Source organism: Panthera tigris, chromosome A2 (genome assembly GCF_018350195.1).
Source record: "Panthera tigris isolate Pti1 chromosome A2, P.tigris_Pti1_mat1.1, whole genome shotgun sequence".
In the NCBI taxonomy this organism is placed as follows: Eukaryota; Metazoa; Chordata; class Mammalia; order Carnivora; family Felidae; genus Panthera; species Panthera tigris.
In genome coordinates, this window is record NC_056661.1 from 144,066,451 (window position 1) to 144,090,693 (window position 24,243).

A 24,243-nucleotide genomic window follows, 5' to 3' on the forward strand; every position below is an offset into this window, starting at 1 on the left:
GATTTTCCAGCGGGAATCTTACGCTCTAATGACACAGTCTATTCCCACTTCTTCCATAAATCACTAGCGACTTCCCTTAGAATGGTCGCTTGCCTCCAGCATCTTGCCCTTCATACCATCATCACATTGCCTGATTAATGTTCTTAAGCATATCACTCCTCCGATCAAAAATCTACACTGTTTCCTTGTTGCCAATAGAATTAAACCTTAATGCCTCCATGTGGCATTTGAGTCTTCTTACCAATCATTTCCCCTCCTTATCCTCTGCTACGTCCTGATTGCCAGGCCAGTCGTGCTCTGGGGTATAGGTACAGTTTCCTCCATGCGTAACGCCAGCTCTGCTCCTCCCTACTTTCCCAACTCCTCCTTTTCATGCTTCAGGGCTGGCTTCAAATCCCACTTCCTCCACTTCTACCCACACCAACCTCTCCCTGCTATAAATTCCTATTGCACGCTCATTGTACGCCTCACTTTGGCAGTTTACTTGTTAAGTGATTAATATGCCTGTCTGGATGCCTTGTGACTGCAGAAAATAGAATAAGGTCCCTGCCCTGGTGGAGAGGGCTTTGCTACTTTATCATGATATATTACTATCTCCTGAGGGCAAGACTCTCTCCACAGTGAAATGCAACTTTACCATGCTTATATCTATGTACATCTAGGATTTCAGAAAGATTTGCTAAATTGAATTAAATCCTCTTTCGGTATCTGTCTCTGGGGCTTGCCTACAAATAGAGGTTGTTGCTGAAGTGCACTAGCTAATTTGCTCTTAAACGGCCAAACCTAACAAAACTAGTCTACATCAGCTCTGCTGAAGGGGTTAGGGTAGGGGTGAGGAAGGAGAAACCATCCTAGCGTGTTGCAACGCGGGAAAGTTGCTCAGTGTGAGTCCACTCTCCTGGCTGGACCCCTGGCTATAGGTGTAAATTGTCGCACGGTGATTCAAAGCACCACAAGTAAAGGAGTGAGGAAAGGCAAAACGGGCAGAATAGGGAAAGGGAGAAGCAGAAACTTCCTCAGCCAGCATATGAGCAACAAGGGCCATCAAAATGGGATGGCTTCCTTCGAACATAACCAAAGACATGCCAGGGTCAATCGTTGGAAACCACAGTTCACACTTCACACATTTGTAGCAATAAAGGCTGATGTTGGCACGTCTGGTTTCCAGACACCTGCTCTCACAGGTAACAGCAGCGGGGCAGCTGCCCTGAGTGACTCTGAGTTCCTCTCTCCCATAGGTCCCGAGTTGGAAGGATTGAGTAAGCGAGTCCCCCAAACCCTGGTTCTCATCCATGGGGCCCCGGGACAAGTTGAAAGATCTAACCAAAACCAGAAAAAACTGGCGGGGTTGGGGGACTGGGCAAGGATGTAGAAGAGTCTTCCGCTGACTTCAGACACCACCCCTCCCCACCCCCACCCCACCCCCACCCCCTCCGTGTCTCCCACTGTAAACCAGAAGAGTCTATCTATTCCCTGCAGACGGCCAAGTCGAAAGATCCTCAGGCCGATCAGGTGCCCGCTGAGTCTGGTTGCGGCTCCCAGCCACGATTTCCTCGCATCTCTTGCGCCAGGGCGGCGAGCAGGGTCCCCACAGCCCCCGGGTCCGGGGCCCTCCGGGCGCCCGGGACACTGAAGCTAGCGCTCCTCCTCTCTCGCATCCCCTCCCCTCCTCTTCCCTCCCTCTGCCAGTCCCTCCCCAAGCCGTGGCGGAGGTGGGGCCGGGCTTGGCTCCGCGAGGCCCGTGCATTCCAGAGAGCCGAGCGAGCTAGAGCAACAAAGGAGCCGGGGAGTCGGTGGGGAGAAGTCGGGGGTCTGCGGCGCGCTCGGGCGAAGGTGGCGGCTGGGCCGCGGGGCTGGCGCAGAGGCGAAGCCGGGGAGCTATCCCCCACCGCCTGCCCGCGCCTGGCCTCCATCGCGGGGCTGGAAGATAGTTTTAAGAGGGAATGGGGCTGGAGATTGGGGGCCCAGGGGGCTCCCGGGGCTGAAGACAACTTGGATTGCCCGGAGAAAGAGTAGGGAGTTGTGCATCCCGGCCGGGGCCTCCGCCGCCCAACATGGGCCCCGGGTTCCAAAGTTTGCGAAGTTGGGCGCCGAGGGCCCGCGGCTCGCGGAGCGTGCGAGGGGGCCCGGCACCGGATTCGCCGGGCGCACAGGTCGCCTGAGCCACATCCGCGGCCCCAAGGGTTGCGTGTGTGGCCGGGGGGCTCCGGGGAGCGGGCGGGGGCGCCGGGGCTTCTGCTGAGTTGGCGGGTTTGGCCATGGCCGCTGCCCGCCTCGCACTGGGGCCAGGGATCCTGCTCCTGGGGCTGCTGCTGCTGCTGCTGCTGCTGCTGGGGGGCCCAGGCCGGGGGGCGGCCTTGAGCGGGAACGCGACTGGGCCTGGGCCGCGGAGCGCGGGCGGGAGCGCGAGAAGGAGCGCGGCCGTGACCGGCCCTCCGCCGCTGCTGAGCCACTGCGGCCGGGCAGCCCCCTGCGAGCCGCTACGCTACAACGTGTGCCTGGGCTCGGCGCTGCCCTACGGGGCCACCTCCACTCTGCTGGCCGGGGACTCGGACTCCCAGGAAGAAGCGCACGGCAAGCTCGTGCTCTGGTCGGGTAAGCGCGCGGAAGCCGGAGCCGGGGTGGCGGTGGTGGGATGCGGGACTCTGGGCAAGAACAGGCTCAGGCCTGAACGTTGGCGAGGGCAAGAGCTGCACCCGGGAGAGGTGGAGGAACACAGTCTGAAACTGTGGGTGCCGGCTGTAAGCAGGTTGGGACCCTCGGTGATGAGGCGAGACGGTTGAGGGAGCCGGTCACAAAAGGCCTGAGCAGGGTGGGTGCGCAAAGGATGCGGGGGGATGAGGGGCCCATGAGGCAGGGGCTCTGAGCCTCGGGAAAGGATGTTTCTTAAGAAGTGGAGCTGCTGCTCGTAAGCGCTGCTCTGAGAGCGGAGCCCCTGGGGATTCAAGGAGGTGTTTAGATCTTGGAAGAGAAAACCGGGAAGTGGAGTTGAAGAGGAAAGATGGGCTAGAAGGTTGAGGCATGGAGGGACAGGATGGGGGGAAAGAGTTGAGTGAAATTTGTGATGGATAAAAAACCCCCTGGTGTTGAGTAATTAAAAGTTAACCAGAAATCTTGTCTGGGGAGACAGGAAGTCCAGAAAACGGTGATCTTGTCTTGCTGTTACAGATTTCACCCTTTCCTCGTCTGAAAAATGGGGACTCTGATCCTTTTCTGAGGTCGTGAAGCAATGAGACTATTCTAAGGATTATTTGTGTATTCTTTGGAAATTTGGATCCTCAGGCTGGTCAGGGCTGCAGAAGGACACTTAAGCCCGGGATATTGAGAGCCTGTGGATACTTCCATAGTGGCCTGAAGTCCCAAAGCCCTCGCCTTAGGTTAGGATTATGGCCAGGCCTAAAAAACCCAAATAAATCCTTCCTTAGCAGTGTGGAGTGGATGATCTCCCCACTTGTCACTCTTCTGGGTTAGGGGCCTGAAGGGGGGTTGGGGAAGGGAACTGGTTTTGTCAGCCCTTGCTTCTAGTCAGTGTGATTTCAAAGCTGTCCTTGAAAAAGAAAATCAAAAGTCAGGAGCCAACTTGGCAAGCTCCTTCTTCTGGCAGGCCTTGGGTGCCCTACATCTCAGTTCCACCCTGGGGGCTGGTGTTGATCCTGAAGCGGGGAGCCGAGATATAGGCTGCCTGTCATTGTCAACTTGGCCACTAGAGTTCTGAGTCTTTGCTGAATGTTGGACAAAGCCCTGTCGTTCCTGGCCTGGTATCATTCTGGCAGATGCCAGAGGAACGTGGAAGATGGTACCCTTGGTGGACCTATATCCTTAGTGGGTGTCAGGTTCTAAAGTCAGCGTGTAGGCAGAAACCATGTGTAATCAACAGCAGCTTTGAAAAGTTCATAAACTACCATAACATAAGGTGTAGGTAATTTTTGCGTATATATTCTTTTTATGGTAATATGTTTGTATAAACGTGTAACGTATAGTATAGTATATAAGAAGGGGCATACGTAGAAACTATAATTTTAGTCCTTAAAGTTACATAAATGCAAAAGAGCAGCAGACTGAAGGAATTAAAAAAAGGAGCACAAAAGTAAGGTGCAAACAGATTTCTTTGAGAAGGTTTGTGTTTAGGAGCCAGTCGTGTGGAAAATACAAATCTCAGCACTAGAATCTCACCCAGTTCTAAGTTGCTCACACTGAGAGGATGTCCCCCCGCCCCTCCTCTCTCTACTTAGTTATTTTGCAGGGGCCCATGGTTGAATTCTCCTAAGTTAAACGCATGTGTGATGCTGCCCTTCTGTAGTTACCAACAAATCAAGGAGGAAGGGTCTGGACCTCTTTCCAGTCCGTATTCCTGATAGCAGCCGCTGAGCAAGGCAGAAGTGTTTTAGCAGGGAAGTTTAGGAGTTAGAACCATCTGCTGGCTGTGTGGTTTCGATCCTTACTAGCTGTGCCTCCGGTGGAGTAGGGTCCTGTAGAGGTGCCAGCCTGGGGCTCAGGTTTTTAGTTCATTCGGAATTTTTTCTCTGCTGCCATCATCCCTCAGCTCAGTTACGTTCCCAAGTGTATTCCAGTTGTTCTTTCTGCTTTGGGTCTTTCTGCTAGATGTTCTGGGCGGTGGGGTCGGTGGCGGGTGGAATAGATCGGAGCCAAGTGTAAGAATCACAGACAGGCCTTTAGCCGGGAGCCTCTGGTGAGTGACTTTTCCTGTCCCGAGTTAGTGGTCTTGATTTGACCATGTCTAGGTGGTCAGTGTCACCTGGCTCTTGGAGGTATTTTTGTGGGTAAAGGATGAAAATGATCTAGGTTGTCTTCATCTGTGAACTCTTGAAGGTAGAGACTTGTTCTTCGCTTTTTTTTTTTTTTTTTTTTTAAAGCCTCGGAGTTGTGAGTACACAGCCATCCACTCATTCATTAAATTAGGCATTGGGTGCTTGCTGCGTGTCAGCCTGGATCAGGTTCTGGGGCACGTAAAGACGAGGAATACAGACGTGACGTGATTCCTGCCGTCAAGGGGAAGACACACAAACAGCTTTAGCATTTCCTGGGAGAGGCATTGTGACAGGGTAGGGTGCTGAAGGAACACAGAGGGCTTTGGGGAGCAAGGGAAGACCCCCCCAGAGAAACTGACATTTAACCTATGATCTGAGAAACAAGTAGGAATTCTCTGGGCCAAGGAAAGGTTGGATAGGAAGGAATAGGAAGAGGAGACGGCATGCAAAGGTGAGGTGAGAGGGCTTACTACTTTTAGGAGTATACGGTTTTAGTAGAGCTGGATCAAAGTAGGTGAGGGATAGAATTATAAGAGATAAGACCTAGGCAGTTAGAAAATAAAGGGATTCATACCCCATATTAAGAAGTTTGGATGTTATCCAGAAGATAATAAGGAGCCACTAAAAGCTTTTGAGCAAGGGAGAGATGTAATCACCGTTGCATTTTAGAAAGATCTCTTTGAGTATTGTGTGAAGAAGCCACGGGAGGAGGGGAGGCACGGAGCCTGGTTGCTTGTTTAGGGGATGGTATTCCGGGTAAGAGATGGTGGTGGCCATGATGGAGGTGGAGATCCGGGTGAGAGAGGGTGGGGCAGCAGGCTGGAGGAAGTGGACGGATCCCAGAATTTTAGAGCTAGAGCCCATGGGATTGCTGATGAGTTAGATGGAAGGCAAGAGTGAGCAGGAGGATGTAGGTGTTTCAGGCTCGCGGGGAAGGTGATATCATTCTCTTCCACTAAGCTGGGAATGCTGGAGGAGGAGTAGGCTTAGGAAGAAAGCCTGCGTTCAGTTCGGCCATGTGAATTAGAGGTGCTCAGTGGACGTGTATGTGGAGATTACCAGCAGATCTGGAATAGGAGTTGCTGAAGAGAGCGGCCACTGTGTCATTCCTCGGCCCAGACTGCTGAGCCTTTTGGAAGTATGCCATTGAGTGAGGAAGTTTATAGCCCAGGTTGGACTACTTTCTGGATCTGTAAAGAGCTCAGGTCCCTCCGGTATCTTGCAACCCTTTGGACTTGGGCTCATTCAGGCACTCAGCATCTTTCCCCACTACAGCTTGAAATGTCTCTTCTCAGGCATTCCAAGCTGACCAGACAAATATAATATCCAGGCCACAGTCCACCTTGGGCCAAATCTGGTTTGGTAAATGGGGCAAGAAAGCAGAGACCTGTGGCTGCGGAGGGAAAGAGGCCCCTGACAGCCAGCACGTAGCCTCCTTGACCACCCCTGTGCTCTGTGTGTGCACAGGGGTGTGTGGCCTTGTCATTCAGCCGGGGGCAGCCAGGAGAAAAGAGCCAGAGAATTCTGGGAGGAATCTCTCTTTTCCTCTCAAGACAATCTGGTTGAGCGATGAGAGGAGGGATGTTGTTGGTGACGGTGGGTTGTTTGCAGGGGCAGACCGGAAAGAATTTCCTTAGAGCTTTTCCCAAACCTGGCTGGTGATCAGAATCAGTTAAGATATATACATTTGGAAAGGATGAAAATACGGGAATGCACCTACTGGCTCGAGTTTTAATTTTCCTTTAGATTTTTAATATTTATTTATTTATTTAGATTTTCTTTTTCTTTTTTTTTTTGTTTAAAGTTTATTTTTGAGAGAGAGAGAGAGAGAGGGAGGGACAGAGAGAGAGGAGACAGAGAATCTGGTGTCAGTGCAGAGCCCGATGTGGGGCTGGAACTTAGGATCCTCGAGATCATGACCCAAGCTGAAGTCAAGAGTCAGACACTCAACTGACTGAGCTGCCCAGGTGCCTCAATAAAGATTTTATTTTTAAGTAATCTCTACAACCAAGGTGGGACTTGAACCCATAACCTTGAGATCAAGAGTTGTACACTTCACCGACTGAGCCAGCCAAGGGCCACAAGATTTTTAACTTTTTAACTGTGAAATGCTGCATGTATGCAGAAGGTGCATAAAACACAGGGGCACTTAATATTAAATAATTATAAAGTGACACCTGAGTCAAGAACTAGATCATGGTGGGGCCCCCCCAAAAGCTCCCCTTCGTCTTTTTCTTTCTTTTTTTTTTTTTAATTTTTTTTTCAACGTTTATTTTATTTTTGGGACAGAGAGAGACAGAGCATGAACGGGGAAGGGACAGAGAGAGAGGGAGACACAGAATCGGAAACAGGCTCCAGGCTCCGAGCCATCAGCCCAGAGCCCGACGCGGGGCTCGAACTCACGGACCGTGAGATCGTGACCTGGCTGAAGTCGGACGCTTAACCGACTGCGCCACCCAGGCGCCCCCCCTTCGTCTTTTTCAATCACGTCTCCCTCTCTTTTCTTCTAGAAGTAACCACTACCCTAATGTTTCGGATTATCATCTCCTTTTCCCTCTATAGTTTTGTCACCTAGTTTTGGAATCCTTAAACAGTATATTTTAGTTTTGAGTGTTTTTGAACTTTAGACAAATCGTGATATGTGTATTCTTCTATGTCTTTTGTCTTGCTTCTTTTGCTATACATTGTTTTGTAAGATTCATCCATGTTAGTGCAGCTCATTTTTTTTTTCTTTGCCGAATAGTGTTCCATTGTAGAATACATCACAATTTATTCATCCATCTTATTATTGTTAAACATTTAAGTTGTCTCCGGTTTTTGGCCACTGTGAACAACATTGCTGCGAGTATTCTTCTAAGTATATCCTGGTTCACCCGCCTCAAGCTTCCCTAGGTACATACTCAGAGGAATGGAATAACTAGATACTTGCATACCTTCAACTTTACTAGGTAATATGGAACAGTTTTCCAAAGTGGTTCCACCAACGTGGTCCCCACTAATCGTGTACAGGAGTCACCAGTGCCCACATGATTCCTGATGCTTGGTATTGTCACCATGTAAAATTCTTGCCAGTCTGGTGGCTATATTGTGGTATGTATTTGTGGTTTTAATTTGCATTTCCCTGATTACTAGGGAGGTTAAGCACCATTTCAAATGTTTACTGCCCACTTGGATTCTGCCTTTTATAAAATGTCTGTTCAAATCTCTGCCCCATTTTTCTTTTTTTTTTTAACAGATTTTTATTTATTTATTTTTGAAAGAGAGAGTGTGAGTGGGGGAGGGGCAGAAAGAGAGGGGGACAGAGGGTCCAAAGCGGGTTCCGCGTGGACAGCACGGAGCCCGATGTGGGGCTCGAACCCGTGAACCGTGAGATCATGACCTGAGCTGAAGGGAGACGTTTAACCAACTGAGCTCCCCACGTGCCCCCATTTTCCTTTGGGCGCTCATTTTCAGAAGATTTGTAGGACTTCTTTATTTATGCTAGAGTTGAGTCCTTTATTGATTTTATGCATCGAAACTGTTTTCTTTTCTTTGGCTTGCCTCTTTATTTGTGCCTTCTGCTAAAAGAAGTTCTGTGCTTTAAGGTAGTCATTTATAAAACTTTTTATGATTAGTTCTTATTGTGTCTTCTTTTATCTTTTATTGTTTTTTACTGTTTATTTATTTTTGAGAGAGAGAGAATGAATGTGAGCAGGGGAGGTGCAGAGAGAGGGGGGCAGAGGATCTGAAGTGGACTCTGCACTGACAGCAGAGAGCACGATGCGGGGCTTGAACTCACGAGCTGTGAGATCGTGACCCAAGCCGAAGTCAGACGCCCAACCAACTGAGGCACCCAGGAGTCCCTGTTGGGCCTTATTTTAAAAAGTCCTTTGATACCACAAAGTCATGAACTTACTCTCTTATGTTATCTTCTCCAAACGTTTTAAGGGTGGCTGGGTGGCTTCGAACAGCGTCTGACTCTTGACACCAGCTCGGGTCTCGATCTCAGTGTCGCTTGAGTTCAAGCCCAGCATTGGGCTCCGTGCTGGGTGCAGAGCCTACTCAAAAACAAAACAACACTTTTTAGATTTTTATTTTCAATTTATAGACACATAATTCACTAGTTTCCTACATATTGCCTCAGCATCATTTTTTTTTTTTTAAAGGACTATCCTTTCTCCACCGTTCTGCCATAAATCAAGTGTCCAGATATCTTTAGTTTCTGGGATCTTTTTTTTTTTTATTTTTTTTATGTTTATTTAGTTTTTGAGAGAGAGAGAGAGAGAGAGAGAGAGAGAGAGAGAGAGACAGAGTGCAAGCAGGGGAGGGGCAGAGAGAGAGAGAGGGAGACACAGAATCCGAAGCAGGCTCCAGGCTCCGAGCTGTCAGCACAGAGCCTGACGCGGGGCTCGAACTCACAAACCGCGAGATCAAGACCTGAGCCAAAGTTGGATCTTTAACCGACTGAGCTACCCAGGCACCCCTAGTTTCTGGGATCTTTATTCTGTTCCATAGCTCTAGTTTGTCTATCCTTTGCCAGTATACACCATCTTAATTATAGCATGGTTCTTCATCATCTTTGTGCTATAAACCTCTTTGGCAGTCTGGTAAAACCTATGGACCCCTTCGCAGTATAATATTTTTAAGTTTATAAGGTAAAACAGGATTGAAAAGGAGCATATAAGATTTCAAAGGAAATGAACTATATTGAACTATAGTTATCAAATATATTAAAACAAATTTGTGATCTAATATATATGTGCTTCTTTATGAATACACTAAGTAAGATATAGTATGTGTTTGATAACCACCATAATGTCAAGGCTGTGATGAACAGTAACAGAGTTTTGAGATTATCTGTAACAAAATATCTGTGACAAAAACACAAGTATTGATAACGTCACTGTGGTATGTGGCTTACATTCATAATTGAAGGAAAGGCTAAATTTCTGTTAGATGTAATTTTTTTTTTTCCCGTGCAGGTTCATGGGCCCCTAAATTCTCTACAAGAATGTTTGTGAGTTCCAGGGGCACCTGGGTGGCTCAGTCGGTTAAGCGTCCAACTCTTGGTTTCAGCTCAGGTCATGATCTCACGACTTTGTGGGTTCGAACCCCACATCAGGCTCCGCGCTGGCGGTGTGGAGACTGCTTGGGATTCTCTCTCTCCCTCCCTCTCTCTCTCTGCCCCTCCCCCACTCGTGCCACCTCTGTCACTCTCAAAATAAATAAACTTAAAAAAAAGAAAAGAATCATTTGTGCGTTCCAAGCCAAGAACCTCCCCTGTTCTTATTAATACTTATAGTATAGTATAGTATTTATAATACAGCGGTATCTCATAGAGTCTGAGCTCTCCTTGACCTTTTGTATTTTATCGTTTATTTTTTATTTTTTAATTTTTTTTTTATTTTTGAGACAGAGAGAGACAGAGCATGAACGGGGGAGGGGCAGAGAGAGAGGGAGACACAGAATCGGAAGCAGTCTCCAGGCTCTGAGCCATCAGCCCAGAGCCCGACGCAGGGCTCGAACTCGCGGACCGCGAGATCGTGACCTGAGCCGAAGTCAAACGCTCAACCGACTGAGCCACCCAGGCGCCCCTGTATTTTAATATAAAAATAGGTGTTGGTGGTTTTGATTGAGATTACACTGAGGATACAGACTAATTTGAAGGAAAAAAAAGACATCTTTATGGTATTGAGTCTTCCTATCATTTCACTATATATTTCCATCTATTTAGATATTCTTTCATTTTCTCAATTGTTTTACAGTTTTGTGCAGAGTTTAAATGTCATTTGTCAGATTTAGTCCTAGGTACTTGATTTTTAAAATACTATTATGAATAGTCCCTGTAACATTTCATTTTCTGTTTGTTGCTGGTGTATAGAAATGCAATTGATTTTGAATCCAGTAAACTAGGTAAATTGATTATTTATTATATACACAGTCATCTCATTTGTGAATAATGAGTTTGATGTCTCCCTTTTCAAGCCATGTATCTTTTCGAAGCCTCTATTCATGTACCTTTATCGCCTTATGCACTACTTAAGACATCCAGTACATTGTTAAATAGAAGTGGTAATTGTAGCAGCCACCCTCGTCTTTGACTTTTTCTGTATTCTAAAGTTTTTCAACCCTTCACCATTACATATGCTGTTTGGTGTAGGTTTCTTGTAGTTACGTTTTATCAGATTAAGAAACTTCTTTTGGGGTGCCTGGGTGGCTCAGTCGGTTGGGCGGCTGACTTCGGCTCAGGTCATGATCTCGCGGTCCGTGAGTTCGTGCCCTGCGTCGGGCTCTGTGCTGACAGCTCGGAGCCTGGAGCCCGTTTTGGATTCTGTGTCTCCCTCTCTCTCTCTGACCTTCCCCCATTCATGCTCTGTCTCTCTCTGTCTCAAAAATGAATAAACGTTAAAAAAATTAAAAAAAAAAAGAAAGAAACTGTTCTTTTATTCTTAATTTGCCTATTGTTCTTTTTATCATGGTTGCATGTTAGATTCTATTAACTACTTCTATATCTATTGATATGATCATATGATTTTATTCTTCTTTAATCTGTTAATGTGGTAAATTGCATTGATTGAATTTCCTAATGTTAAACCAATCTCAGAACAATGGTTTTCAACTTCACTGATCACCAGAAGCACATAAAGAGTCATTTTAGTGGCTCAGTTGGTTAAGCATCGGACTTCGGCTCAGGTCATGAACTCGCGGTATGTGAGTTTGAGCCCCGTGTCAGGTTCTGTGCTGACAGCTCAGAGCCTGGAGCCTGCTTTGGATTCTGTGTCTCCCTCTCTGCCCCTCCTCTGCTCATGGTCTGTCTTTTTCTCTCTCTCTTTCAAGAACAAGTAAACATTAAAAAAATAGAAAAATAAAAAATAAGTCATTTTCAGAGCTTAAATTGTAGCAAATATTGAAGAAGTCTATGAATATAGAAAAATGCAAAGACTAACATAACACCTGTGTCTTTTTTCCCCCTCTGTTTCGTATTTTAATAAAACGAAAGGAATAAAATAATACAGATAAAGTTGATGTCCCTTTTCTTCTGGTCTACAATTTTGTTCCCTTCTCTTCTCTACGGAGCTTCCCCCATCTCAGTAACTTGCATATTTATTTTTCTAAGCTTAATTACTTCTAAAAATAGGCAGTATGTGCACATAGTATAAAATTCAAAAGTAACAAAAGTTAAATCTTTTCACTTCTGCTTCCGGCTGCCCGTTTCCCCTGCCTAGAGGATCAGCACTGGTTTTTGTGTGTTCTTTCGGAGACATCCAACATGTGTACAAATGTAGATGTGTCCTTAGTTTTTTTTCCTCCCACAACCATTAGTGGCCTACTCTTCAGGCTGTTCCCACTCAACTGAACCCATTGAACAAGATGCATTGGAGATAGTTCCATTTCAGTGCAAATAGTTCAACCTTGTGTAGTGTCGTATTATATTGATTTATGATATTTTATGCAGCCGGTCTCCTATTGATGGCTACGGATTCATGCAGTTTCTACTCTTTTGCTGTTACAAACAATGCTGCAACGAATAGTCTTGTGTATTGGCTTTGTAAACATGCGGAGTGGGATCACTAGTATAAAATGTTGATAGATAATGCCAAATCGTCTCCACAAGTGTTTACTAATTTCTGTTTTACTCGAAATATACGAAAGTGCCAGTTTCACTTACATTCTTGTCAATAAACCATTTTCAAATGTGTTGATCTGTATCCATCTAAAAGTTAAAAAATTATGTCTCATTGTAGTTTTATTTCACATTCAGTTTATTTATTTATTTTTTAATGTTTTCATTTATTTTTGAGAGAGACAGAGACAGAATGCGAGTGGGTTAGGGGCAGAGAGAGAGGGAGACACAGAATCTGAAACAGGCTCCAGGCTCCGAGCTGTCAGCACAGAACCTGACTCGGGGCTCGAACTCACGAGCCGCGAGATCATGACCTGAGCCGAAATCGGACGCTTAACCGACTGAGCCACCCAAGCGCCCCCCACATTTCAGTTTATTAACAGTGAGATTGGATATTTCTTAATGTGTTTAAAAGCCATTCGGATTAGATCTGTCTTCTGCCCACTTTTTTATAGGATCATGAATTTCTTACTGATGTGGAGGAGCTTAAGGCATATATGGAGATTAGCTCTTTCTTTTCAAAATTTTTTTAATGTTTATTTGTTTTTGAGAGAGATAAAGACAGACCATGAGCAGGGAAGGGGCAGAGAGAGAGGGAGACACAGAATCCAAAGCAGTTCCAGGCTCTGAGCTGTCAGCACAAAGCCCAACATGGGGCTCGAACTCACGGACCACAAGATCATGACCTGAGCGAAAGTCGGACGCTTAACCAACTGAGCCACCCAGGCGCCCCTTTTTTTAACATTTATTTTTGAGACAGAGAGAGACAGAGCATGAACGGGGGAGGGTCAGAGAGAGGGAGACACAGAATCCAAAACAGGCTCCAGGCTCTGAGCTGTCAGCACAGAGCCCGACGTGGGGCTCGAACCCACGAACTGTGAGATCATGACCTGAGCCAAAATCGAGTTAGACACATAACCAGCTGAGCCACCCAGAACCCCTCAACGTTTGTTTTGTTTTTTTTTTAATTTTTTTTTTTAACGTTTATTCATTTTTGAGAGAGAGAGAGCATGAATGGGGGAAGGTCAGAGAGAGAGGGAGACACAGAATCTGAAACAGGCTCCAGGCTCTGAGCTGTCAGCACAGAGCCCGACGCGGGGCTCGAACTCAGGGACCGCGAGATCATGACCTGAGCCAAAGTCGGCCGCTTAATCGACTGAGCCACCCAGGCGCTCCATTTTAAAAAAAAAAAAATTTTTTTAATGTAAGGAGATTAACTCTTTACCTGTGATATGTATTGGAAATATATTTTCTCAGTATATTGCGTTTCTCATGGTTTTTGTTTTTACCCTATTTTTTTCTGAAGTCTTTTTAAAATCTTTTATTTCGTAGCTTCCGAGTATTATGTCATACTTCGAAAGGCCTTCTCTACTTAAGATTTAAAAACCACATCCCATCTTTTCTTCTGGTACTCTAATTTTTAAAACTCATGCGGTCATTTGAATTTATCTGGAACTTATTTTTATGTAAGAAATGGGGTAAGGATCCAAATCATTTTTTCCCTAGATGGTTCTTCAATTGTCTTTTAAGATTTATTTAATAGTCTTTCTTTTCCTCATTTTTAAGGTACAATATAATACTTAAAATGAGAAAAAGGAAAACAATGAAATTCCACATTTTAAAAAGTTGATCGCTGCAAATATCACAAAACCCAGAAAAATAACATAATATTTTTGTTAATCAGCTGCTTGCTGCTCCTCTAGAATACATTTTACTCTGGTGAGCTCCCCCCTTTTTAAGTATAGTGTTCAGTAAACATCCAGTAAATTTAACTTTTTCTTTGTTGTACCTCGCTATGAATTTAGACAAATATATAGAGTTATGTAATCAGCCACTACATTCAAGATAGTGAAAAGCCCATCAGGCCCCAAAATTCCCTCTTACTGCCCCTTTGTAGGCAAATTCTCCTCCTACCCAGCCCCTGGCAACCACTGGTGCATTCTCCGCCCCTGCCTACTCAGTCAGAATTTCTGAGAGTGGGTTTCTCCCTCTAGAATGATAAAGGTTCCCTAGGTGATTCTGATTTGAGTGGAGGCTCGGGAAAGTTGCCTGAGGACACTGCTTCTTCTTCTTTTTATTTTTTTATTTTTATTTTATTTTTAATGTTTATTTATTTCTGAGACAGAGAGAGACAGAGCATGAGCGGGGGAGGGGCGGAGAGAGAGGGAGACACCGAATCCGAAGCAGGCTCCAGGCTCTGAGCCGTCAGCCCAGAGCCCGACGCGGGGCTCGAACTCACAAACGGTGAGATCATGACCTGAGCCGAAGTCGGTCGCTCCACTGACTGAGCCACCCAGGCACCCCAGGACACTGCTTCTTGACGGGAACTTGCTCTGTGCCCCTGGAATAGGCTTTGTGGTGGTGAGAGCTGTGAGCGGTCAGAGGTCTCAGATAAGTAATGACAGCTGATACTTCCCGAGTGCTTACTATCTGACGGGTACCATGCTAAACACATCAAGTGCGTTACCAAACTCTTCACAACATTCCCAGGAGGTAAATCCCCATTTTGCAGATGAGGAAACTGAAGCTAGAGATAGAGATAGAGTAATTTGCCGGAGATCACACAGCCAGGAAATGGGAGAGCCAAGGCTCGGACCCAGGGAGGCTAATTGTAGTGTCCATGCCCCTCATCCCTCTGCTGTATTGCCTCCCTCCTAAAAAGAGCAGCTATCTGCCCCTACCGCCCCCAGCCTGGCAGTGTGGCAGTCGCCAGTTTGTCTCTCACGTCCTTAGACGCTTCTCCTAACACAGCTTCTTGTGTGGGACACCGGTATTCCTGAAGCAGGGATGATTCGGGAGGGGCAATGGGGGCGGAATGCTGAGTGAGCCCCGCCCCTGGGATAGCAGGGTAGGTGCCTGGGTTGGGGCAGGGGTGCTGTTTCTGTCTTGCTGACAACATGTTTCCTCCCTCTGCACTGGACAGAGCCTCCTCTGTTTCTCTCCATCTGATTTCCTGTTTCCTCCTCTGGCTTTGGAGTACCTGGGCTCCCCTGACTACCTCCTCTTAAGCTCCTACCTGTTCTCTATTTCACCTCATGTTGGTAAGAGGAACAGGGATCCTGGGGTCTGGGCAAGGGGCAACATCTCGTTCTAGTGCATGGGCCCTGGAAGGGGTGGGTCCCACAACCTCCCTTTCCCCTGGAAGAGGCCTGTAGAAGGTTTTAAGGATGCCCCTGAAAAGGTACAAGGCAAGTCGAGCTGGGGTCCTCAGCCAGAGGCACTAACGCTCCCTAGCAGGGCTTTTGGAAATGGGGGCTGTTTTTTTAAAAACTTGAATTGAATTATAACATACACACAGATCAGCGCGTGAGTCATGGGCTCGATTCTTCACATGGTGAATACACACATTGAACCACTACCAGATCAAGAAATAGAACATGACCAGCATCCCAGAAACTCCCCTTCAGGCCCTCTTGCAGTCACCAACCCTGGAGTAGGGGCAAGGGGAGTGTTTTTTAATTGTCGTAATGACTTAACGGGTTCTGGGATTTAGTGGGCGGAGTCCAGGGCTGCTAAATGTCTTGCAATACATCGGACAGTCCTGCAGCATAAAGGATCCTCCTGCCCAAATGCTCTGTTGAGAAACCCTGTGCCTGACAGCTCCAGCATTATGGCAAAGAGACCTGCCCTAGGCCTGGGAAACAGCTGTGGGTCAGAGTGAGGAGGGGTGTCACCACAATGTATCCACACTGTTGCCTCTCTCCAGGCCTCCGGAACGCCCCCCGCTGCTGGGCAGTGATCCAGCCCCTGCTGTGTGCTGTGTACATGCCCAAATGCGAGAATGACCGGGTGGAGCTGCCCAGCCGCACCCTGTGCCAGGCTACCCGAGGCCCCTGTGCCATTGTGGAGAGGGAGCGTGGCTGGCCCGACTTCCTGCGCTGTACCCCTGACCACTTCCCCGAGGGCTGCCCGGTGAGTGCTGTGACGGGCAAGCCGCAAGACTAGGGCAGGGCCCAACAGGAAGCAGGGGCAGGGGAGCCCCGCAGCCTTCTCTCCCGGGAGACCCCAAATCTGCAGCCGTGGGGTCAATGAGCCACAAACCCAAACTGAAGCTCACTGGCGGGGCCAGTCTATCAGGGATTGTCTGTTGATTTGTAGAAGATAACTTGTGTTCAACAAATATTTTTTGAGCACCTACTCCGCTAGGTGTTGGGGAGTTTCGGGGGTCGATGATGACAGGAACTCACTCTCCAAGAAGTTTATTGTGTATTTAGGGAGTCCAGGCGCGCACGTGTAAAACAGCTATAGACCCCAAGACAGGGATGTGATCTCGTTCTGGTGATAAAGGAGGGCTCATAAGTAATAATAATACTAATGGCAGTAATGTTGGTAATAAAACTAATTATTATTATTTACTATCTGCCAAATACCATAGGAGCCTCTTACAGCCATTGATTCACTTAACCCTTAAACCACACCATGAAGTAGGTACTGCTGTCTTATACGTGGGGAAACCGAGAGGTCCAATAATTTGTCCCAGCCTTTTGATATAGTTTGTCATTGAGTGGCAGGGCGGGGTTTCAAAAGCTGGAAAGCTGTCTCCAGCCTGTGCTCGTAGGCACTCTACCAAGCTGCCCTTATGCCTCGTATTAAGCCAAAGGGTGCCCCTGGGCCTCCTGCTCCCTTTTGCACTGCCTTTTCCCCTTCCCTCGTGCCAGAATGAGGTGCAGAACATCAAGTTCAACAGTTCGGGCCAGTGTGAGGCTCCCTTGGTTCGGACCGACAACCCCAAGAGCTGGTATGAGGACGTGGAGGGATGTGGGATCCAGTGCCAGAACCCGCTGTTCACTGAGGCCGAGCACCAGGACATGCACAGCTACATCGCGGCCTTCGGCGCAGTCACAGGCCTCTGCACGCTCTTCACCTTGGTCAGCTGAGGGCAGGCCTGCGGGTGGAGGGGTTAGGGGAACGGGGGTCCAGAACACACAGCCTATAAAGTGGGAAGTGGATCGACAGTTGTCTGCGTTGTGAGAGCAGAGGGAGGTGGGGAGAGGATGCCTTGGGGGGTGTCCCTGGGGGAAGGGTCTGGATAAGAGGGTTGGGGGGCTCAGACAAAGGCGTCTGTGGCAGCAGAATCACCCTAACCTCATAGAGCGGATCCCACTTCTCTCTTCTAGGCCACATTTGTGGCTGATTGGCGGAATTCGAATCGCTACCCTGCCGTTATTCTCTTCTACGTCAATGCGTGTTTCTTTGTGGGGAGCATCGGCTGGTTGGCCCAGTTCATGGATGGCGCCCGCCGGGAGATCGTCTGCCGTGCAGATGGAACCATGAGGCTCGGGGAGCCCACGTAGGTGTTTTGAGGACCCAGAAGCCAGGGTGAGGGGCAGAAGGCTGAAATGAAAAGGGACAGAGTGGGCTTGAAACTGAAGATTTCAGTGTAGGGTTCAGCTCTGCCTTGTTGAGCCCACGGTATCCAGCGTTGGGGATGTGATTGTTTGCATCTGCTCAGAGGGGCATCTTCCATAACCTCTTTGAATCTGACCTGAGTCCCACCTCCAAGCTCTGACTCCTAGGGAACCTCCAGACCTTAGAAGCCAAGGCTCTGGGGACAGGGTGGAGAGAGCTGATAAAGGGAGTATGGAATGCCCTCCCCAAGTGCCCCTCCACATGTCTGCACAGCTCCAATGAGACCCTGTCCTGCGTCATCATCTTTGTCATCGTGTACTACGCCCTTATGGCTGGTGTCGTCTGGTTTGTGGTCCTCACCTATGCCTGGCACACCTCCTTCAAAGCCCTGGGCACCACCTATCAGCCTCTCTCCGGCAAGACCTCCTACTTCCACCTGCTCACGTGGTCACTCCCGTTTGTCCTCACTGTGGCAATCCTTGCCGTCGCCCAGGTATGGTGGCCGGTAGGAGGCTGGGGACCTGAGTGGAGTGGCCTTGGGTAGGGGGGCCCGTGACCCACTCTGTCCCTCCCACCCCCCCCCCCCTTTGTGCCGCAGGTGGACGGGGACTCTGTGAGCGGCATCTGTTTTGTGGGTTACAAGAACTACCGATACCGTGCAGGCTTCGTGCTGGCCCCGATTGGCCTGGTGCTCATTGTGGGAGGCTACTTCCTCATCCGAGGTGAGTAGGCACCAAGCGGGCACCAGTCGGGCAGCAAAAGGCGCTGAGCGCCCGCTCTGTGTAAGTAGGAGCTAGGAGCTGCCGGTTCTGCTACCTTTGCAGCAACCTTTGTGCTGGCCCGAGCAAGGCAGCCCCTTTCTCCAGAGCCTTGAGCCGGGGCTCACAGCTTGTTGAGTAGAGCCTGAGCTGGGTTCCAGCCCCCGCTCAGCCCTTGGCCCGGTGCACTTGTATGGTGAATAACCCGCCCTGTCCACGTGGACCAACTCAGGGCCTTTGGTCGTGTGTGTGCACCCTGAATTTATACATGCTCTCCATCTTCTGGCTCCTCATCCGCCTCCTACCCCCAGAACATAGTCACACACAGTTTTCACAACATGCACAGATTCTCTGTTCCCTAATTTCCCCGTCTGGATCTGCCGCCTCCGTCTCTTCTTAGCTCATTTGTGTTGCATTTTCTTTGTAAACTTCAGTTTCCTCTCCCTGTGCTGTCAGCCTTCTGTTCAGCCCACCTCTTTCTGCCAGCGTCTGGGCCTTTGATTTAGGTTTCGGGCCCGTGCTCTCCTGTACGGTAGCCACTGGCCACCCGTGTTGAAACTGGTCCAGATTGCGATGCGTCGTAAGTACAAAATCCACACTGCATTGCGAAGACTCCGCACACACCAAAAGGTAAACTGTCTCATTAATAGTTTGTTGTGTGGATTACATATTGAGATGCTAATAAAACACAATGATGTATTGCTCGCGGAAGGTATGGAAATCAGCTTCGTTTGCATCTTTTTTACTTTTTTAACGAGGCTGCTAGAAAATGTGAGCTTCTGGGTGTGGCTGACATATTTCTATCGCATAGCTCTGTCGTTGCATCTCTTTTCTTGCCTTTTCCATCAGCACAGCTTTGACCTGGCTGCCTTACTTACGGGGAGCCGGGGCCAGGACGAAGGCACCTTCTCTCTCTTCTCGACTGTTTGTCTGGGCTCTGCCCCCGTCTTTCCAAGTACATAGCACATCTGCCACCAGCTGTGCCCCCCCATTTCTCAAGTGTCTCCAGTTTCCCCAAGCTTTACATCAGCAGAGGAGTAATCAGACCTGGGACTGCCTGCCACCTCCATCCCTCCCGGGAGAGTGGCCTCACCCCACTAATGTCTGAGATCTCTCTTCTGTTCAGGAGTCATGACTCTGTTTTCCATCAAGAGCAACCATCCCGGGTTGCTGAGTGAGAAGGCTGCCAGCAAGATCAACGAGACCATGCTGCGCCTCGGTGAGTGGGCCTCAGGGCCTTTGGCCCGAGGTACTGGTCAATCCGACACTGCACTCTTCTGTGGCTGAGGGACCTGCAGGATGGGATCTTGGAGGATGCATTGTGAGTGGTGCAAGTTAGCAGCCATGGGAACAAGACAAGGCTGTGGGGCATGTGTGTGTATGGGGGGTGGGATGGGGTGAGAGGTCATGGTGGTAGCAACTCAAAAGAAGGGGACCTTCTTGGATGGAAGAATTCAGGCTCGTGCCAAGACTGCTTCCTCGTGCCCACTGGGGCCCTCCCACAGTTGGCTCAAGTGCCCTTCAAGTCTTATTCTGGAGAATACAGCAAACTGAGCCTAGCATGAATTTACCCCAGACTCAGCCATCTTTCAGGCCTGAATGGGGCAGACGCCTTGTCCCCACTGCTGCTCCCACACCGGGGATTGGTAATGCTCTGTCCCACCCTGGCCCTCCACAGGCATTTTTGGCTTCCTGGCCTTTGGCTTTGTGCTCATCACCTTCAGCTGTCACTTCTACGACTTCTTCAACCAGGCTGAGTGGGAGCGCAGCTTCCGGGACTATGTGCTGTGAGTGCAGTGCTGGGGGCTTGGGGGCGGCAGCCACAGGACTTCAGACAGCCCTAGCCCTCCTTGCTGTCCAGCAAGGGTCTGCTAGGCACCTGCCTCTGACGGGCAGGTGAAACTGTCCATCCTGCTCTGGGCACCCAAGATGTCAATTGCTCTGTAATTTGCAAACACGGCAAAGCACCTCTCCTGTCCCGGCTCAACTCTGCTCTCCTCTCTGCACGAGCCACTGTCTGGCTGGTGTGTTTAACTGTTCAGCCCTCTCATGTTTGGGCTTCTCTGATGACTCTGTGTTGGCCACAGAAGTCACTCTAATTCTCACGTACTCTTTTACAGAGTTTATTATAGAGCCCTGCACGGAGTAGTTACCTCTCCACGATACGTGTAACAACCTATTAATACTTGCTAGCCTTGCCTGTGCTTTTTTGTGTCACCATGAGGATGAATCTGAGAGTAAAGCATCTCATCCACTGAAAGAAGGGCTGCACTAGCTGATATCAGGAATAGCAGTTACAATGCTCATTAAAATGGACACCAGTCCACATCCTGACTGCCTCAGGCTCTTCCTTAACGGCTCCAGCTTCCAGTCTGGGAAGCAAGCTTTAAACCTCACTAATACCTGGTCCTCCCCCAGAGATGTGATTTAATTGTCTGGGGTGCGACCCAGGCATTAGTAGTTATAAAAAGTAACTCTAATGTCCCAAGTGACTCTAGGGAGCACCCAGGGCTGTGAATCGTTGCCGTGGGGCTTAGCTCTTTCTAAAGTCTTTGGATTGATTGGGTACCCAGAGAGCCTCACCTGTCTACTAACCCCCCCACCACAGGTGCCAGGCCAACGTGACCATCGGGCTGCCCACCAAGAAGCCCATTCCTGACTGTGAAATCAAGAATCGCCCCAGCCTCCTGGTGGAGAAGATCAACTTGTTTGCCATGTTTGGAACCGGCATTGCCATGAGCACCTGGGTCTGGACCAAGGCCACACTGCTCATCTGGAGGCGCACCTGGTGCAGGTGGGGCCAGCAGCCAGCCGGTTCTGACCTCGCCGCCTTACTCCCTCACTCTTGGTGTCCCCACCAATAAGGGTCGCCTGCTTCGTGGTCTCTCAACAGTCACCGGCAGACCAGTTTTCTAAGGGTCTGCATTGAGCTGCCTAAAGCTGCCTTCTGTGTGGCTCACCACTGCCCCCTGGTGACACCTCCTGTCCTCAGGAGGCCCCTTCAAGTGCTGAGCCTGCCGCCAGCATCTTTCTTAAAGAAGGGAATGATTTGAGCGATTTGAGTACTGGGCATCCAGAAGCCCTGCATCCTAGGCCTACTTCTTTGCAGAGGTCTCTCCTCAGAGTCCTCGAGGGACTTGGGGCCCTCTGGAGGCTCCTTCCCTGGAGGGAAAGGCTTCACCGGTCTTCAACAGGATTTGATGGGAAGTGGCCGCTCCTCCACTTCCCCTCCCCCATCTCTTCTGCTCTCAGGTTGACTGGGCAGAGTGATGATGAGCCCAAACGCATCAAGAAGAGCAAGATGATCGCCAAGGCCTTCTCCAAGCGGCGTGAGCTGCTGCAGAACCCAGGCCAGGAACTCTCCTTCAGCATGCACACTGTCTCCCACGACGGGCCTGTGGGTGAGCCTCGGTCCCTTTCCTCCACTGGAGCCACTCGATCCCCGCAACGCCTGGGCCCCCTTCCCCACTAAGCTGCTAGGGACACGTGGACTGGCAGGAAGGCAGGAAGGAAGAAAGCAGCGCCCCCCCTCCTCACACACTCCACCCTCTCTCATCCCCCTTCCGTCCCTCGCTACTCTGCCCTCTGTTTCTGCCCCTGGGTCTGCTTGCTGGTGCTTTGGTTTCAAAAGGAGTCATCTCCCTCTCACTTCTTCTGTCCTCTCCAGTGGTTCTCCCTGGGCTAGAGTAAGTCTGGGTTCTAGAAACTGGATTTCTGGCCTCTAGTGATGATAGATCACTGGGACTGGGTAGATCACTATGATTCCCTGGGTGGGCTTTCTGGACTCCGTGGACTGGGAGGGAGCTACAGTCACCCAAGGAGTGGGACAGTCATGATTCCTTAGCCTTTCCTTCCACCCCCACAGCGGGTTTGGCCTTTGACCTCAATGAGCCCTCTGCCGATGTGTCCTCTGCCTGGGCCCAGCATGTCACCAAGATGGTGGCTCGGAGAGGAGCCATACTGCCCCAGGATGTGTCTGTCACCCCTGTGGCAACTCCAGGTACGAGGAGTCAAGCTTCTGTAGGAAGTGGGGGGTGGGGGCATGGAGTCTGGGGGTTCTTGGGACTGGAGCACGAGCAGCTGCCAGAAGGGAGATCCTGGAGGATGTAGAGTGTGGGGCTGAGGCACTAGAGATCTAGAGTTGTGGGTCCCAGACCTTAAAAGTAGGGGTCCAAGGAGAGAACAGGTGATGTGGACAGACCAGCGTCCCAGGCTCACGTTCTCTCTCCTGCCATCAGTGCCCCCAGAGGAAAAAGCCAACCTGTGGCTGGTTGAGGCAGAGATCTCCCCAGAGCTGGAGAAGCGCCTGGGCCGGAAGAAGAAGCGGAGGAAGAGGAAGAAGGAGGTGTGCCCGCTGGTGCCACCTCCTGAGCTTCACCACCCTGCCCCTGCCCCTGCCCCTGCGGCCAGTGCTGTTCCTCGACTGCCTCAGCTGCCCCGGCAGAAGTGCCTGGTGGCCGCAGGTGCCTGGGGAGCTGGGGAATCCTGCCGACAGAGAGCCTGGACCCTGGTCTCCAACCCTTTCTGCCCAGAACCCAGTCACCTGCAGGATCCATTTCTGCCCAGTGCCCCAGTTCCCACGGCGGCCTGGGCTCAGGGCTGCCGGCAGGGGCTGGGGCCCATTCACTCCCGCACCAACCTGATGGAGGCAGAGCTCATGGATGCAGATTCAGACTTCTGAGCCCGGAGAGCGGGACCTGGGATAGGAAAGAGCAGCAAATACCATTCTGAGGTTCTTCATCCTCCCTGAGAGTGCTTCCCCAGGATCTTGTCTTCCAGAGCACCTGAGGGTGCCGTGCCCTCCCAGGAGGGCTCTATATGTCTGGCTCAGGGCAGCAGGACTGTGGGAAAGGGCCCTGACATCTCCACGGGCAGGCCTCATCCAGGGAAGGACCCTGGAGCTCAGGGTCCTTGTTTCTGCCCCACCAGCTGGAGTCTGGCTGGCAGTATCCATGTGCAGCAGGGTCATGAGATCTGCAGAGCTTGGGGGCTGGGGGGGCAGTGACGGTGGAGGCAGGGGTGACAGTACCCAGAGTGGCCTGTGGTAGCCAATGAGGCAGCCAGGCCCATACCTGGCAGATGAGGGCTGGCTGCCCTTTTCTGTGCCAGTGGATGCCCTTTTCTGGCACTCTCAGACCAAATGTGTTCATTGTGTCGTTAGTCCTTTGTCTAGGTGGGGACGGGGCTCCCTTCTCCCTCTTCTAGGTGGTTGTGGAGCTGGAAGTGCCTATTCCCGTAGGGGCTATAACCTCTCTTCACAGGTGCCCGGTTGGCCCGACCCCAGGCCAGTAGCCCGTCCTGTGTGCTCCTGTACCCTCCTTCCCCTTTCCCATTTCAGTGCAACCAGGCCAACCTCTTCCTGTTTCCCTGTTCGTTGATTAGGACCCAGAACTGCTGCATGCTCCATCCCTCCCCCATCCCCCACCCTTTTGATGCTGGCTTCATCTCCAGGTGAGAGACTGGTTCAGCTATAGAGCCTGGCGTGGTGTAGAAGCGTGTTCTCTCTTCCTCCCGTCCATCCAGTGGGGGGGGGGGGTGGATCCTCTGACTTGAGGGGCTAACCTGGGAGGCTGCTGGAGCTTCAGCCAGGCAGGAACGCTTCCTTCAACTTCCACAACTGGTGGGTGAGGAGATTCCCACCTCTCATAACCCCTGACTATGTCTCCAAGGCCCCAATTTCAAGAGCCAGACAGCAGGAAGCCTTAGGAGCTGGCTGGGTTCCAGATCGGGGATAGGGATGGGGAGAAGAAATACAAACAGTAAA

The 24,243-nt window shown here is 49.9% G+C and overlaps 1 protein-coding gene across 1 annotated transcript; it reads left to right on the forward strand.

The window, feature by feature from the left end:
* Positions 1 to 2,203: 2,203 nt before the first annotated feature.
* SMO (smoothened, frizzled class receptor) lies at positions 2,204 to 24,243 on the forward strand. Its single transcript, XM_042971953.1, has 12 exons — positions 2,204 to 2,595; positions 16,079 to 16,284; positions 17,031 to 17,240; positions 17,490 to 17,662; positions 17,995 to 18,214; positions 18,320 to 18,443; positions 19,606 to 19,698; positions 20,158 to 20,266; positions 21,088 to 21,273; positions 21,732 to 21,880; positions 22,345 to 22,479; positions 22,718 to 24,243. The coding sequence occupies exons 1-12, from the start codon at positions 2,259 to 2,261 to the stop codon at positions 23,158 to 23,160; spliced, it is 2,385 nt and encodes a 794-aa protein (XP_042827887.1). The 5' UTR covers positions 2,204 to 2,258; the 3' UTR covers positions 23,161 to 24,243.

Excerpts from the sequence above, each read along its gene's own strand:
- SMO (XM_042971953.1), top strand. The coding sequence starts at position 2,259 with ATGGCCGCTGCCCGCCTCGCACTGGGGCCAGGGATCCTGCTCCTGGGG. Across the intron at positions 17,241-17,489 it reads TCTGCACGCTCTTCACCTTG|GCCACATTTGTGGCTGATTG; the intron begins GTCAGCTGAGGG and ends TCTCTCTTCTAG. Across the intron at positions 21,881-22,344 it reads CTCCCACGACGGGCCTGTGG|CGGGTTTGGCCTTTGACCTC; the intron begins GTGAGCCTCGGT and ends CCACCCCCACAG.